The 16,396-nt window shown below is 40.1% G+C and overlaps 1 protein-coding gene across 1 annotated transcript in view; it reads right to left on the bottom strand.

The window, feature by feature from the left end:
• LOC139944533 (netrin-1-like) overlaps positions 1–16,396 on the bottom strand; it is a 93,689-nt gene that overhangs the window by 6,931 nt on the left and 70,362 nt on the right. Inside the window, exon 5 of the mRNA XM_071941577.1 lies at positions 9,279–9,344. Coding sequence (XP_071797678.1) covers positions 9,279–9,344 — 66 coding nt within the window. The remainder of the gene's footprint in view (positions 1–9,278; positions 9,345–16,396) is intronic.

Raw genomic sequence — 16,396 nt, 5'->3', positions numbered from 1 at the left:
TATTGAGTTAGAATGGTTTACTCGTCCTTAATTAGGCCTAGTCAACTCAGTTTGTAACAACTCTTAAAGAGTCCTATGACTTCTAGTCTCAAGCTGGACTACCTTTGTGAAATCGACCACAGGCTTCGAGCAGATACAGTTTTAGGGTGATTGATACAATGTGCATAATTACATCAAATGAGTTCTTAGCTTTGAGATTCGGTATTATCTCTTTAAATGGGATGAAAGGAAGGGACTTTGGGAGTTATTGATGTTTCTGAAGAGTATGAGACTTTATCCCCATTATTCATGTATTGATCCTATTAGCTACCTGAGGCAAACTCTTACATTACATATTACACACAAGGTCCGAAGAGAATTACTGACATGATGATGCGATGTTTATGACTCAACCTTTTAAACCATGAAGGGGTGGGTTGAATTTGTTAAAATGCAAAGGGGAAAAGGTAGAACACCTGTATGAACAAGATTGGGGTAAAAATTAGTTTAATCAGTTATAGACTTTCTGTCTATTATTTAGTTTGAAGGTGGTGTGATTTAATAGAGAAGGGGGACAGTGGAAGCAGATACCACTCACAGCAAGAATAATGTAGGTTTCTTATATGTGCTCATATTCGTCACTCATCTCAAGGCGCTTAAACATACAGTATATAGTTTTCCTGCGAGGTACATGTATGTGGGATTACGTTTGAATTATAGGACCTACTCCTTTTTACAAAGCATGTAATAGTTTACAAGGTGCTGTGGTGTAATATGCAGTCGAGCATGCTGGGCGCACCGGGCGAGCCCCTCTTCTTTGCGATAAGTGCACTGGGTTACGTACGTTACAGAACACACGGGACTAACCGCTTTACGTCCCATCCGAAGGACAAAACAAATGGCAACACGAGTATAAAGAATCATCATTTGTGACTGTTCTTGACTTTAATTCCGGTGGGATAGGACTGATGTCACTAAAATATCTACCTGTATACCGGACAAAAACGTTTGTCTGATGTTTTACATGCTGCTGTGTTTAGGCCTATTACTCACACTCCAGATGGGGTGAATTAGATACAGGTAAAGGGAGAAAAGTTGCGAATTATGTGGGCCAAAAAAAGAGGAATTTACTGACTTCTATATGGTGTACGCAGGCCTGTATGCTTCTTTTTTTGAAAGGGCAAGGGCACCAAGGAATTTTCTCCTCGGTAAATGGCACCCTATCAAGGAAATGTCTACTAGATCATTTTAAGGGCACTAAGGCCATGGCCAGAGGGCATGGAGGCAATCGCCTTCGTTGCCTCCGTGAAGTATCAGGCCTATGTAGGTGACTCATTTTCTAGACGGGAGTGATAACAGTTGGGGGAATAGCTAAGCAAAGCAGACAGAAGTGAGTACAGTTAGGGGAATAGCGAAGCAAAGCACTGATATCTGGCGCTGACAAGGTGACAAGTTACTGTAGGTGAGGATGTCCCTAACACTTCAGCAACACATTCCGTGTAGGAAACAGCTAATATTTCACCAGTTAGAATTGAATCGTAGATGTCAGGATTGGGGTGGAGGGTTGAGGGGCTCCGGGGCTCGGGAGGGTCGCCAGGGCTCCGGAAGTTCGGGGCTCCGGTATCTCGGTCAGAGTTGACTTCATACTTTTGATACGAGGTCCTTGTCCCCTGAATGGAGTGCAGTCGATAGGGGGATGTGGCTGCCAAACACCAGCCGGGCACTAACCACAGACATAAAGAATCCAGGTATTTTATTTTACTGTGGCACTAACAGGCATGCTAGTTTCCATACTTTAGTCTGTATTCTGATTATTTTTTCCTAGTAAAAAATCTGCAAATATTGATTAAAGACAGTGGACACTATTGGTAATTGTCAAAGACCAGTCTTCTCACTTGGTGTATCTCATGATGTACATGAAAATAACAAACCTGTGAAAATTTGAGCTCAATCGGTCATCGAAGTTGCGAGATAATAATGAAAGAAAAAAAACCACCATTGTCACACAGTGTGCGTTTAGATGGTTGATTTCGAGACCTCAAGTTCTAAATCTGAGGTCTCGAAATCAAATTCGTGGAAAATTACTTCTTTCTCGAAAACTACTCCATTTCAGAGGGAGCCGTTTCTCACAATGTTTTATACTACCAACCTCTCCCCATTTCTCGTTACCAAGTAAGGTTTTATGCTAATATTTATTTTGAGTAATTACCAATAGTGTCACTGCCTTTAAACAGCCTAAAAAGTATTAAAGCCCTTTTTTTTTTTTGATTTTTTTTTTTTTTTTTTGGGGGGGGGGGGATGGCGGGAGGATTGGGGAGAATGCCATTTACCTTTTTCAATCTTATACCATTTTGCACTAACCATTTCTTGGATCTACCGAAAATGTCAAGACCATCTACATGTATCTGCTTGGGACATATTCCCGTCTCGCCCGGCTTTAGTGATTGGGAAAATAAGGGCCTGTAAATTATGGAGTAACTGGGGAACACTTACTTGTCTAACTAAGTTAAATGACGCTAAATGTATCTTACAAAAATATGCGTGTTCATGCTTCCTTAAGGTTAAGAATTCAAGGTATCATAGTTGATACTCTGTTGATATTACTTGGTTATATTTAGAATATACAAATTATGTGATGTACCATATACGGATATGGTACATTCAAATTAATTCATAAAATAAAGAACAGCATTTGATGGTATTGTATTTTGTGTATAAGAATTTAGCCTGAAAAAAACTTGCCTGAAACAGTTCACAAACAAACCGTGGGTGGTCCGTGGTTTACCAATGTCAGAATATATAAAATGTCTTTCCATCTTGTTGAATATTTTAACGAATATACCTATGTACAATCAATTGCTTTGGTTTTATAGGTTTTAGTTTTCCAAACTTGGACTTGGATTGACAATACTGCAGAGAAGGCACCAGGGAACTGCACAGATGAGTCAATAAATGGTCGATATAAACTACGGTATCTATTTAGTGATGTAGCCCGAGCCCTAAATGTAGCCTGACCTAAATGTAGCCCCAAACATGTAGGTGCCGCACAGATGATTCAGCACATTTCCAACTACATAAGTGTTTGCCTTCATCCTTTTGGAGGCACTTTACCAATTTAACACTTTAAAATAGTTCAGTAATTGTAATCGTAAACAGAAAAGACTGTGATTTAGTTAGTAATAAGAGCGTGTCGAAATGCCTTTAATGTTACGGTTTTGTTACCAGTCACACTGCCGCGCACCTTCGCTTGTTTATGAGCAATGTAGTGAGAAGTAACTTGTTGGTTTTATTGCGCCCAGGTAAACTGGACATGAAACAACAGCTTTAAGTTGTAACACACCATTGTATACACACAAATCATTCATCAAATTGTGGTTTTCAAGCAACAAGTGCGGTTATGTTTGTAATTTCCATAACTTTATACGACACGTCTGCAAAAGGAAGCGATATGTCGGTGAAAACTAGTGCAACGGGAACCTTGTTTAAACCACTTACAAACCTGACATCATTGGGTTACAAATTTGTACACAAGTTGTTTCTTCACATTAAAAATGTTCTGTTTCTTATCAAGTTTTATAGGTCGACACCCCTACAGTAATTAGTTTTTTCCCTCGTTACATATAATTTTCACAAACTTGATAATTTCCCTGGAAAAACAGAATACAATGAGAACATTAGGCCTACGTGGCTTACACACCTGCCGGAATCATGTTCACGTCTCCACTACCAGAAGAATGTTAGAATTTTTGTAAATATGATTACAAAAGAAGGTGTAGTCATATACGTACACGTGTTTTTTTTTTATTAAAGTTGTTGTAAAATGTTTTGAGCAGAAGCAAAACCATGGTGGCGAAATTTGTTTTTGTTTGGGAGTGCTTTTTGTTAAATCCAGCATGGACGAGGAGCGTACTTGCGACAAATAAAAAAATGCATGATGAATGGCTGTCTGACAAATTCAATGGATGTCTGGCAAGTTCATTATATAACCAATTCCGGACAACATCAGCACCATTTGACATTTTGTTTTCATAATGAACTTGCAGACTTTACAGTTCACAAATAAGTCGCACCATATTTTCTGCTTAATGATTGCAAACCACCAATTTAGGCGTACATTACTGTGGTAGGGTTGGTGGTCCTAACATAGCATTCGCAAAACTCTTGAAAAAGATCACAGAGTTGATCCTGTGCCCCAAGCCTATTGATATTAGTAACAACACAATCTCTTGGGGTTAATGACCAAGTGCAAGACAGACCGCCACTTTTGATTGGCCAGTCATAGTTACAACGCCCCAACGCAGGAAGTAACAACTTTCACTATTGGTCGCTTCGGGGCATGTGCTGGGTGTGCGGATTGGCTTGTGTTAGAAAATACAGTTCGATCCTGCTGGGAATGAAAGTGTATACACATAACAGTCCCAGTGATTGGTTGCTCATGGCGATCGGGCTTTCTTACAGCCACTCATCATCCTGAAGCAGGAAGGAGTCATACCTGGTTGTAGTAAAATACCCGCTGATTGGTCGCTTAAGGCAGAGGGCATTGTACTACTCTGTGCCACCTCGACACCAGGTTCTAGGGTTCTCAGCCACACACCACAGGGGAATGAACTTCATTTGGGGTCCCGGTATAATGTTCACCCCTCACCGCTTTTACAGAAGCACACTTCTGTCAGTCACTGTTAAACTGTCCTATTTTTAAAAACACAAGCGGGAAAGCGTGTGTACTCTTATTTCGTGGATGTTATTAGGGACGTTGCCTTGAATAAACACCAGTAACGATATAAATTCACCGCGGACATTATATTTGTTACTGGGTCAAGAGATCAAGCTGGTGTATAGCAGCTGTTTCTTTCACAAGTTGGTATCGTGGTCGTCATGTAAAACAAACAGCGCGTAGGACTTTCTTGTTTATTGGATTTCGAGGCATTTGATGGTGAGGTATAAATAATATTTGGTTTACGGTAACACCATGCATACTTGGTAGATTTTTTTCTTAGAGAACTGTCTTGCTGTATCTTCATATGAAACGAGCAGCGCGTAGAAATTTCTTGGTTAAAACATACGATATTAAAATTACCAGAACGGCTAGATGAATGTTGTTGGTGTTGTTGAACGACAAACCTTTCAAGTGCTGTGGAAAATACCTGTTCTCTTGTCTGAGCTGATGAGCATATCACAAATAAAGCATAAACTATGTTCTTGTGATAGTTATACTCACTTGGCAAAATAACATAAACATGCATTTGTTTTGGATTACACCCCTACCTCCAATTCCCTATTGCTTATTTCATGAACTTAGACATTCACAGACAAAAAGTTTGTCGTTTCTCAACCTGAATATATTGAACAAGGACCCTCGCCCCTGCTGCATGGATTATTATCACCCCATCAGACCTGTTACTTCACGGCGAGGAAACGAATGCGCTTGCCCCATGTCCCCTGGTTGTTGCTTTTGGTGCCCTCATTGGGTGCCCTTTACGAAGGACGTGCACTTGCCCTTTCAAAAGCGAAGCATACAGGCGTGCCCCCAATACTTCATAAGCCGCCAATTAGACCCTCTGTTATAGATGTGTCTTTCTCACACAAAATATTACAGTAAAGTCTGAGTATACATTATTTCCGTTTGATTCTGTTTACCTATTAGCACCCAACCTAAATCTCTGTTGCTCATAACAAACACAAACACCCTGGACCTTTCGCCAGCGATGTATGCTCTTTTTAACCCTGAGGTATCCTTCTAGATTCCTGTACGATTCCCGTCAATACCCATCAGCATTTTAAAAGTGCTAAACACCATACAAACACCAACAAAGACTGCGCTAAACATCCTTTGCGGCACGGTGGAGCCTGTACAACACATCATCAGTGTTGTGCACAGATTTGAGTGGACGGCTGTGGTACCTTTGCTGAATTAGAAAGTTTTCAACTATTATGGCTTCTTCTTGTGCAGGGGGCGGGGGGTTTATGAGTAAAAGGTAGGGGGTTTCAGGGGTTATTGTTGTCGGTTTGAATGAGCATCAACGAGGTGGGAGAATACACCGTGATGTTGTGGTACTCGGAAGGCAGTCTCTTGCTCTCCAGACACCCGTTCAAGATCGTCCACCTTATATTCACTAAAGGGGTTCTTCTTCCCTCTGAAGTGCCGCCACCCTTACAGAGGTTAAGACCCAACAGAAAACAGGCTTCGGTTAAAGGCACTGGACACCTTTGGTAAATTGTCAAAGACCAGTAACTCACTTGGTGTGTACAAATATGAGTAATCTCATCACTTGGTGTATCCCAAGACATAAAATATCGAATGTGAATATTTTGACTCAATTGGTCATCGGAACATGCAAGAGGATAATGAAAGAAAAAACACCCTTGTTGCCCAAATGTGTGTGCTTTCTGATGCCGAAAAAGGGCTTCAGGCGTGAAGTCTTTAACTATGTTGGGTGAGAAATTATCTCTGTCTCAAAAACTACGTGAAATACTTCGGAGGGAGCTGTTTCTCACAATGTTTTATGCTATCAACAGCTCTCTAGGCGCTAGTAAGTTTTATGCATGTTTGTTGTGTTGTCATTTAGCCTTCGAGGAAGACTCTGCTCGGGTCGAAACCTCAGGTCATTAACTATTTTTTTAAAGTTATTATGTTAACAATTATTTTTAGTATTTACCAACAGTGTCTAGTGCCTTTAAACCACATCATATTAGTCTTTGCCTTCAAGTACAAAGTATTGTTGTTTGTTGTTCTCCACCAAACCCCCAAAAGAGAGCGCTAGAGAGAGGGTCTCGAGAGAGTATGGGCGAAGAACAGTAGCAAAGTGGGTTTCACGGAAGGTTTGTCGGGAACTTTTAAACATAACCGTCGGCATAAATAAGCCTCAACTGGACCACCACTGGTTCTTTTGTTGGTGGCTGGTTGTGAGGCTGAAAACAGTTGGCAGTTTGGAATGTAACAATTGACTGTCGGTGAGATGTGGAATTTCTTTTCTAAATTGTTACACACACAACACGTAGAATCCACATTTTCTCAAGTATCTTCATGTGTTTTGGTTGTTACTTTTGCTAAGAATGGGTTTTCAGAACTGAGTAAATCACTGATGAGGTATTTTCAGGTCATGGCGAGGTCATTCCTGTAACTGGTGGTTACATTGTGACCTAATTATAGGATACATCCAGTCTCTTCAAACACTGTTTTTGAAAGGGCAAGGGCACCAAGGCCTTTTCTTCTGGGTAAAGTGTACCCTATGAAGAGATTCAGTAAATTTCTACTGTAGCATTTCAAGGGCACCAAGGCATCAATGCACCAGGGGGCATTGATGCCATCGCCTTCGTGCCTCCGTGAAGTTTCAGGCCTGACCTTAATATTTGCTTTTCCAGATAAAAGTTTTCATCGTAATGATGAGGCAGCCTCAAACCTTCTTATCCCCTCAGAAGCCCCCCCCCCCCCTCCACACTTGCTTTGGAAGGCCCTTAATTTTGAATCGGTTCTCCCCTTTGGCTGTTTGGTCGTATTGCAAACGCTCCTGAGTAGTTGGTTATTGATCATAGGAAGTTCTGATAGCATCTCATTCTTCTTATCATTTACCCGTAGGCCATTCTGCTTTACTCTAAAGATATTAAACTCTTTAAGGGCGGCCATTTCGCTTTTTCTGTTTTTGACGCAGACTTTGTGATGCAATTCTAATGTTGTGTGAGAAAGATGTAGGCCTATTTTCAATATTGGTTGATACCCATATTCAAGTGTGAAAATAGGAATTTATCAATTGGACAATTATACGTTTCTGCATTTGAGTTGGTGTATGCTAGGAGAGATTAGAGAGAGATATAAGGATAGACATTAAAGTGTTGTAGTGTCTGGGAAGAAACCTAACATGGACTGTGTTATTGCTTTACGTTAAGGACGTTGAATATGGATGAACGAGATAAGCTGTTATCGTGGGTTGAGCAACACGGTATATAAGGGAGGCGTGATGAGGTCACAGTTTGTGTGAAGCTGTACACCCTCAAGCAGGGACAGATGGAGAAGTATCTATACAGTATACGGTAGAGCATGACTTGCATTATTTACAACTCATTTATTTACAGTCATATGCTACTTCATTCAGCAATGCCTCACTTATACACAGAAATTGCACTTTCCAAAACAACCCGACTGTACCGTGTCTAACTTTAATCCTGGGGCGATGGACGATCATGCACAACGCCATGCCTTTTTAGTTATTCTGTATATAGACAGTGTGATTATTATAGCTAGGATGATGCATTGCCTCTGCACATCATTACAGTTCCCTCCTCTTCTTGTCAAGAGACAACATCCTTCCCCGCATTTGCAACCGCAGCACCCTTCCCGAGTCGAATTGGTCAAGGGAGAAAGAGCTCCAGTACACGGGCACTGACTTTGCAACTTTCTTGGATGAGTCTCGGAGGGGTTAGAGTGTCTCCGCCGCCGCAAGGCAAAGATGGTTTTTATTTTGGGTTCGGTGATTACATGGTTTATGGATGTGAGAGAGAAAATCTCCAACCACGTCAACGTGTGTACAACAAGCCCGGGTAATTTGTCTCTTCCACGCCCTGCGTTGCTGGAGAACATAAGGTCTTGTGGAGATGTTTTAGGGAAAAAAATGCTAACAGCAAAAGAGAAATGAATCGCAGGTTTTCTTGTCATCTAATCTTGGATCGTTGTGAAATTTATACGGGGGATTTGGACAGTCTTGTCCCCCAGGGGTTTGTGGAGGGTGCGTTGGTTACATGATTTACTGAGTGACGAGTTTCCAAGCCACAATCTAGACGTCGGTTTCACCCAAGGCTAGGGAAAATATTGTCCTCAAACTTTCACACACCTTGACTGAGATTTAGTCAGCAAGTCACAGTCATGGAGAGTGTTTACAAACACTCGAAAATAGCTTTAGTAAAACAATTCAGCCTGGTCAGTCGGGCTGTCTCAGTGGTTTACCTCCCTGCCTTTCACCTTTCTGGACCCTGGTTTGATATCCGGACCGAAGTCTTGCATGTGGATTGTGTATTTCAGTCCCTGCCTGACTGCGTGGGTTTTCCCTTCTTGTGTATAAACAAGCCATGGGAGGATGTGAACGACAGGTACATAGTTTCTAAGAACAAGTGTAAGATCAGTGGAAGATGTATTGCGTTGTGTCACTCGTGAACACGAATCCACATGTTACCCCCAGGCTCTTCATACTCCTCATCTTCCCCACGCAAGGGGCGGTACGTTAAGTTTAAAAAGAAGTGTACCATTGTTTTCATTTACTACACATTGATAGAAAATTTTTAAGAAACAATGAGGTGGTTTGACTTACCATAATCCGTCTTGCAGTATCTCTTCTGATTTATCTGACTGCTTGCCTTACAGCTCGGGCATTCATCTACAGAGATAAAACAAGTTCAAATCAGTAAGACAAGTAAAGGTGGTAATATGCTATTGCATGCTGTTGGATGTTAAACAGTTTGTTTTACATTTTCAGATGATTTGAGTGTATGGCATAGGAAGATGGGCTATACCGCTAAGCCACATGTTCATGTATGTGCGCAATTATTAATTTCAATTTCATCAAGCGAACTATTAGCAAAGATGATATTTTAATGGAAGTTCATATTTCTATAAAATGTACATCACTGAACAAGTGGCACTTCAACCCTCACTTTACAAAAAGAAGTACGCTACTGCCTCGAAAGATTTATCATCACGACAGCTATATCAGTACGCACTTAGTACACTAGTCACTGGCACCAATCAGAATGTGACGTCCTGTTTGGCACAGTTTCATTTCAACTTGGCTAGAAATGAAGATGTTCTTGCGTGAAAAACACATTCCCCTAAATAATTCCACTCTAAAGGCAAATTAGTATACCCTTTGGTTTGGGGGAACGTTCGCTTGTTTTAATCCTAAATAAATGTAGAGGTAGACAATAGAACTATTACCTGACCTGTCATAATTTCTTTTCAAAAGGTTATTACGTTTTTGAGATAAAGCCGAAAAATCCTTATTAGGAATGCACCGTCTGAGAAGCGTTACTGCAGTAACACTTCAAATTCGGGGGCATACCAACTTATATCTGTTTACTTAACCACATAACTCAAAGTGAAATGTTTCTCAAAATGCTTTATACTATCGAAAGCTGCATGTTGTTGGCTTCTATTCTAACCCAAAGTTTGTATGTCATCATCAATAATGAGTGGTTACCGAAAGTACACGATTCCTTTAAAAGCTGGCTACATTCAATGTTATACATCTTTCCATACTCAAGACAAAATAGATTAATCATTATGAGAAACTGCTCCCCCTAACTGTGCCACACCATATGTTAGAACCATGTAACACTTTCTTCCATTTTGATATCTCCCCGAAGGCATGGTGGCAATGTCCCCTGCTTCAATCGGTATGTACCGGGGAGGCAATCTTGAAATACTTGGGTTTTTTTCCAGTCTCTTTGACCACAGACTTAAAGTTAAAGTGATGATCAGAACAGGTGAATCTTATTTGAACATTGTTAGGATGTTCAAGACCAATGTCTCTCTTTAATTAATCTCCGCACATATTCATTAGAGAATCTTACACGAGGGTACAACAGTTAAATCATATATAACATATACATTAATATACAATGAAATAAGTACCGTAATAATATAATGTCTCTTCGGGTCTTATTTTCTAAAGCAAAACATGAATCTAGTTATTAAGAATCATCATCACTGATCCACGTTAACATTATAACGATTACTGTGTGCTAAGCAAAGATTGTGTGCTTGTTTGAAAATCAAGCCCTCGTCAGTTTTGGACGTGCGCATTTGTACTTATATACCATGGTAGTTTGGCTGATAACCCTTTTCTGCATGCTAAGCTCATTTATGACAACTACTTATTGTGCTTAAGCAGCTCTATAAAATTGGGCCCTGAGCGCCATTGGATAGTGTTGAGTAAATCCACAGAGAGCTCAAATCTCATTCCTTCGTTTTTGGTCCAGGGGAAAATAAATCATAGCATTTCGCTGTCGTCTGCTACCGCGGTTTGTGAATGCAGTTTCGCGATGAATGCAAACAAAGAAATTACATTTCTGACATACGATAAGCGCCAATGATATGAAATGCACACCCCGTTTGAAATTAGTGGCAATTTTTTTCAAAGTATTGGTGTAATTTATGATTGCAAGTGGCTTGGGGTTCATAACTGTTCATAGACTATGGAAAAAAAGTTTCTCTGAAATCTGATTTTTTTTTTCTCCCTTTGGGGACCACATAGCCTATCCAGCACCACTAGAAAGGATCCCATTAAATCAAGGGGCACATACATGGGGAGGGGCATGAAAGAACTTTAACTTGGTATTTTGTGTAATTAATTTTGTCTTGCTCGACAAACCAATTGTTATCTATAGATGGAACATACAGAAGACAACCTGATTCATGGTGCCTTACTTGGGTGTTTATTATAGGTCCCGTGTGATCAAATCTATTTGGGTCAGTATGCACATGAATCTGTGTCAACATGACACAGAAATGGGCCAAACTAAGTTAAGATGCTAGTTTTAAAAACTAGTTCCTGGGTCAGTCTGACCTAGATATGGGTCAGACCCCTTGGATCTGGAATGCATGTCAGTTCTGACCCGGTGTGTTTAGAGTGTATAGATACGAATGGTATGGAATTACCCAAATTTGTGTAACATGGACAACGGTATGGACAATGTGAATGTTTAAAACAAACACAAATCATGTGTAGTCCTTGAGTATAAAAAAAATCGCACTGAACTTGTACCATGATCATGTAAAATCGAGTTTTTGTGTGTGTTTGCAATGACTTGTACGAACAATGCTCAGTTTGTGTGTCACGCCAACAAGTTACTCAAGTTCACATAACATTATTGAGCCAGGCTATAAATTGAGCTCACTGCCAATTTGCCAACACGATTACTACGAACATGAATGTTTCAGTCACATTAGACTAGTGAACAGAACTTCATTATCTTAATGAGTTATGGTCGTAGTGCAAGAAATTGACATCGGCAGAATGTTGTAGGTTGTTGTCCTCTGAATGCGTGTCATGAGGATTTTTCCTCCTACGGTAAAATATGTCTTCATAAAATCGGGAGGACTTTTCCATAAATCTGTTTCTAGAAAGAAAATAAGTCGGTCATGAACGACGTGGGTTCAACCGGCGTAGAGCCTAATAAAAGCTCATAGCACCTTGACTTATGATTGACTCGTAAGAAGACAATTCAAATCTGTGCAAGAACAAAAGGGATCTGTTTTCACAACAAAACCTTAAACCTTTCATGCTATCAATTCAAATATTTCTAACGGCATGGTTGAACTATTTGGTTACATACCAGAAAGTAAACAGAACAATGGTTTATATTATTGAAGATAATAGTTTTACTCTGTGCAGTTAGGTCAGGCGCATCGAGGCAGAGAATACTTGGCATTTTTCGGAATTTGTATTTTTTTCCTCGTTGTTTGAGAATGCGAGTCAGGCGAAAAACGTGAGGAATTAGTTTTGCTTTTCCCGCCTCTTCTCTCTAAAAGTATGTCATTAGGTTTGAACAGATCTCTTGTTTTGTTACATTCCCAAAGATTCCATGCATGTTTATTATTAGGTATGTACTGTCTCGCACGTAATCACATCGTGATGTTGCCACCCATGTAATATTAGAGTGTGAATGATATTATGAAATGTATTTTTGTTGTTGAGAATTCTTAAAATGTTTCAGACCGTAGACTATTTCAAGTTGAGAATCTACCAAAACAGTTGTTATTTTAGTCGCAACAGATACAATGATGGCTGGGAAAAATATCTCTCATCAAACAAAAACAACAACAACATTCAAAGTGCCCGGCAAACATAGTTGTTGTTTTGAGCACGGGTTCAACAAGGGGGCTATCAAAAGATTGTACACAAAACACTGAAACAAAATAATCTCAAAACTATCAAAATAAATGTACAGTGTTACAACTAAATCACCTTGGGAGATATTTTTATAAATATGAAACTATGAGTGTTATATAAACAACAACATTTATCTACACTATAAACGTTGTATAGTATTGACCCATAGAGCTATATGATTGACCCAGTTCACATGACGTCATGACATACGATCATGAACTGCGCCATTGTGGATGGCAGATTCCCGTGTGTGAATAGCGCAGTGAACCTTTTTGAAGAATGCGCGATTAGACATTGCACCTCAATTATCTTTACCCGCAATTCGACTACCTGCAAAATGACAGACTGTAGCCAAGCATGACTTCAGTGCCCTCTCGAAGAGTTGGCACCAAAGACTTAAAACACCAGGTTGCAGCAGAACATAGTTAATTTTTCTATGAGCAGAATGACAAGTAACATAAAAATAATATCTTCTCCAAAATGAACGCATGCCCAAACAATGGAGATTTATTTGACACTCCCATTACAATCTTTTAGAGTAACGCTAGAAATGTTTTTTCTTCTGTCCCGATAACTAGTTATCCTAAAGTTCGTCTTTAAATATTTCCTTAAATTAATAATCCTCTAACTTGTCTTTAGGTTTGTTCGCACCGATCGTGTCATTACATGATCCCACATTGAAGTTCATTGGTACTCGGGCCGTACTTAATTTCAAAGGAAACCCAGTTGACCTAGACATGTACCTTCTGATTTATTAAACCCAACGTAATTTTGAGTGGAATTTAGTCAACATCCCCACTTCAATTAGACCTGTCAGAACTATTTTAGTGAACAAACATGTGTCAGGGGGTTATTCGTTATTTATAGAACACGTGACCTCTATTTACATAAGGGCGCCCTCTTTTGAAATGTTCTATATGTGTCGACCATTCCAATATTTTGAAAGTGTAGATATTTTCAATTGGAGAAACTCAAAGACTTTGGGATACACCCCAATCTAGCACACAGTACTGTCAATGCCTTGTAACTTATTTCCAGTCTCCCTGTGTATAGTTCTCAACGTCGAAATTCATTTAATACCTCGCTGAAATGTTGGGGGGGGGGGGGAGAAGAGAAAGATAAAATGCAACGGACTTCTCGACAAAAATTGCTCGCAAATCACTTCATCAATTACTTCAGCTAAGTTCAGTGTCATTTTCTGGGGCTTAAAACAGAAGTTTTACGTGCACAACATTAACACCTGGGCCAAGATCATAGAAAACAATCAGTTTCATGGCATTTCAAGGCATTTCTGAGTGTCACATTTTTACTAATGTTCCTATTGACAGACATACGGCTTCCTGTTAGGGCACCTCTGAACACGAACACCTTAAAGGGATAAACACAACTTCATGTAAAGGTATCAATTGCACACATGACCTGACAATCGTTATGAATAACCTGCTTTAAAGGCACTGTGATTATTAACTGGGTTTGTGAAAGGGGGGGGGGTTCTGGTCCTGCAGAATTTCCCTTCACTGAAATTCTCACCCCAAAACAAACAGAGCGAATTCAATCGTAATTGGTGCTTGCTTTGATGTTACCCACAGCATTTACCATAGCGCCCTGTGCTTTTTCTATAGTGCCCTCTGCAGGTTTCCAATACAAACTTATACCTTCCCCCCATAGAAACGCCCCTACCACAGAGGAAATTTGGTGAGCCCCTTCAAGAGCGAAGTCCGAGGTCTGGATGTGTACATGATTGTTTTATTGTATTCATTTATTTCTTTGTGCTGTGGGATGGATTGGCTGTTGCAAACTGCTGACTGTTGTGAAAAAAGAAGCAATTTGTTGTGACTTGGTTCAAAAAATTGCCCCACCTCGCTATTTAATAAAGCACTGCATAAAACACAACATCCTCATGATAGTAATTAGGATGGAAGTATGGTTCAGTTTTTGGGCTGGTTATACCTCATGTAGAATTGAACTGGATTTGTGTGAGTTATTTATTGTGCTGCACGTTACCAATCCACCATACACTGTCTTTAAGCAGTTATCTTGATTGTAGTTTGCACTGTGTATATTTTCTAGCGAGAACACACCTGTGTCTCTTACACTTGTTGCCACACCTTCTTCCCTACAAGGGGTCAGGGGGCACTGGGGTCATGAGGGGTCAACTTAAACAATATTTTGTTTAGACTAAAAAGCCCCAGGTGTGTGAACAAGTGTTTTGACACAAATACATTTATATGCTCTATCGGCAAACTTAAAATGACAACTCCAAAAAGGTTTGGGTGTTTAATTTAAACACATCCCGATCAGCCAAAGTACGGTATGTAACTACATGCTAAGCAAGATTTGAGAAGGACTTGCGATTTTCTAACTTGAGACATCAATCTGAAACTGTCTATTATTAGATATACACTAGTGTGCAATGATAATTTATAGCATGTGGATAATGCAGTGCTCTATTTTATTGAAGTTTTGAATCTGTGTTTTTTCCCGGAAGTTCATCATTCCAAAAATCAAAACAGTCCTAATTGACAGCAACAGGTAGGCCTATATAGATGTGCTTGGAAAGCTTAATTTCCAGCTACTCAACCCCAAGTACATCTGTTATTTTCATTGCTAAAACTCAATGAGAAATCTCATTATTGGTTAGATTATAGCTACACGTGTAGCGGTGTGTGTGGGTGACCCCAATCTGTATCGGTGACACACACCTTACCTCCGTTCCATCATCTTTTCACAACTCGTTACCAATAAAGCTTGCCACGGCTAAACGCTTCACCACGCTAGAGAAAAGTTCAGTAAGCTATGCTTCCTTATCCCTCAACACCTAACGCCGTAATCCTGTCGCTACCCTGACCCCAACTTGCTTCCCTTCCTCTTTCCAAAATACCGCCACCGTACAAAAAAAATGCACTCGCAGTACCACCAGAGGACTGCTCCGTCCTTAAGCCCTTTCACACGACAGTGAATTAGCACAGGTCTCTTGCTAATTCAGCACGGTTGCGAAATCGCACCTCGTGTGAAATGATAACAATGTTAAACTGTCCATACAACATGGCAAATATGAGATTTCACTGTGGACATTGGAGAATCCATGCTCAAGTTAACCAAGGGACCATTGCTAAATTGCTGTCGTACTAAAAGGGTGTTTGAAAACATTGAGAGAAGTGAGTGGGACGGTTAAGGCTTGATGATATTATGACCCCAAAGGTGCGCCAGAGTTTCAAAGGGTAGCATAGTATCAAAAAGAGGAGTCAACACAAGTCGGTGCCAGAGGGTTCTAATTTTGCGTGCGAGGTTAAACGGCAGTCATGAGATAAACAGCTTTAACACTAAAGGCATATACGAGACTGAAACAACCAAAATCACTAACACACGATTTGGTAGTGTTAAACGATTTCACAATATTTTGTTTTGAATCTAAAAGCTTCATTTTGATATAGGGGGCCTACTGCTGGGGTCCTACTTGGCATCAGCACTTATAATATTACCCGCTCCCTCTAGAATGGAAGCAATGAGACAAACAGCTCGAAAAAATATCGGCATAA

Source organism: Asterias amurensis, chromosome 11 (assembly GCF_032118995.1).
Source record: "Asterias amurensis chromosome 11, ASM3211899v1".
Classification (NCBI taxonomy): Eukaryota; Metazoa; Echinodermata; class Asteroidea; order Forcipulatida; family Asteriidae; genus Asterias; species Asterias amurensis.
This window is presented reverse-complemented; position numbering and strand designations above follow the sequence as displayed.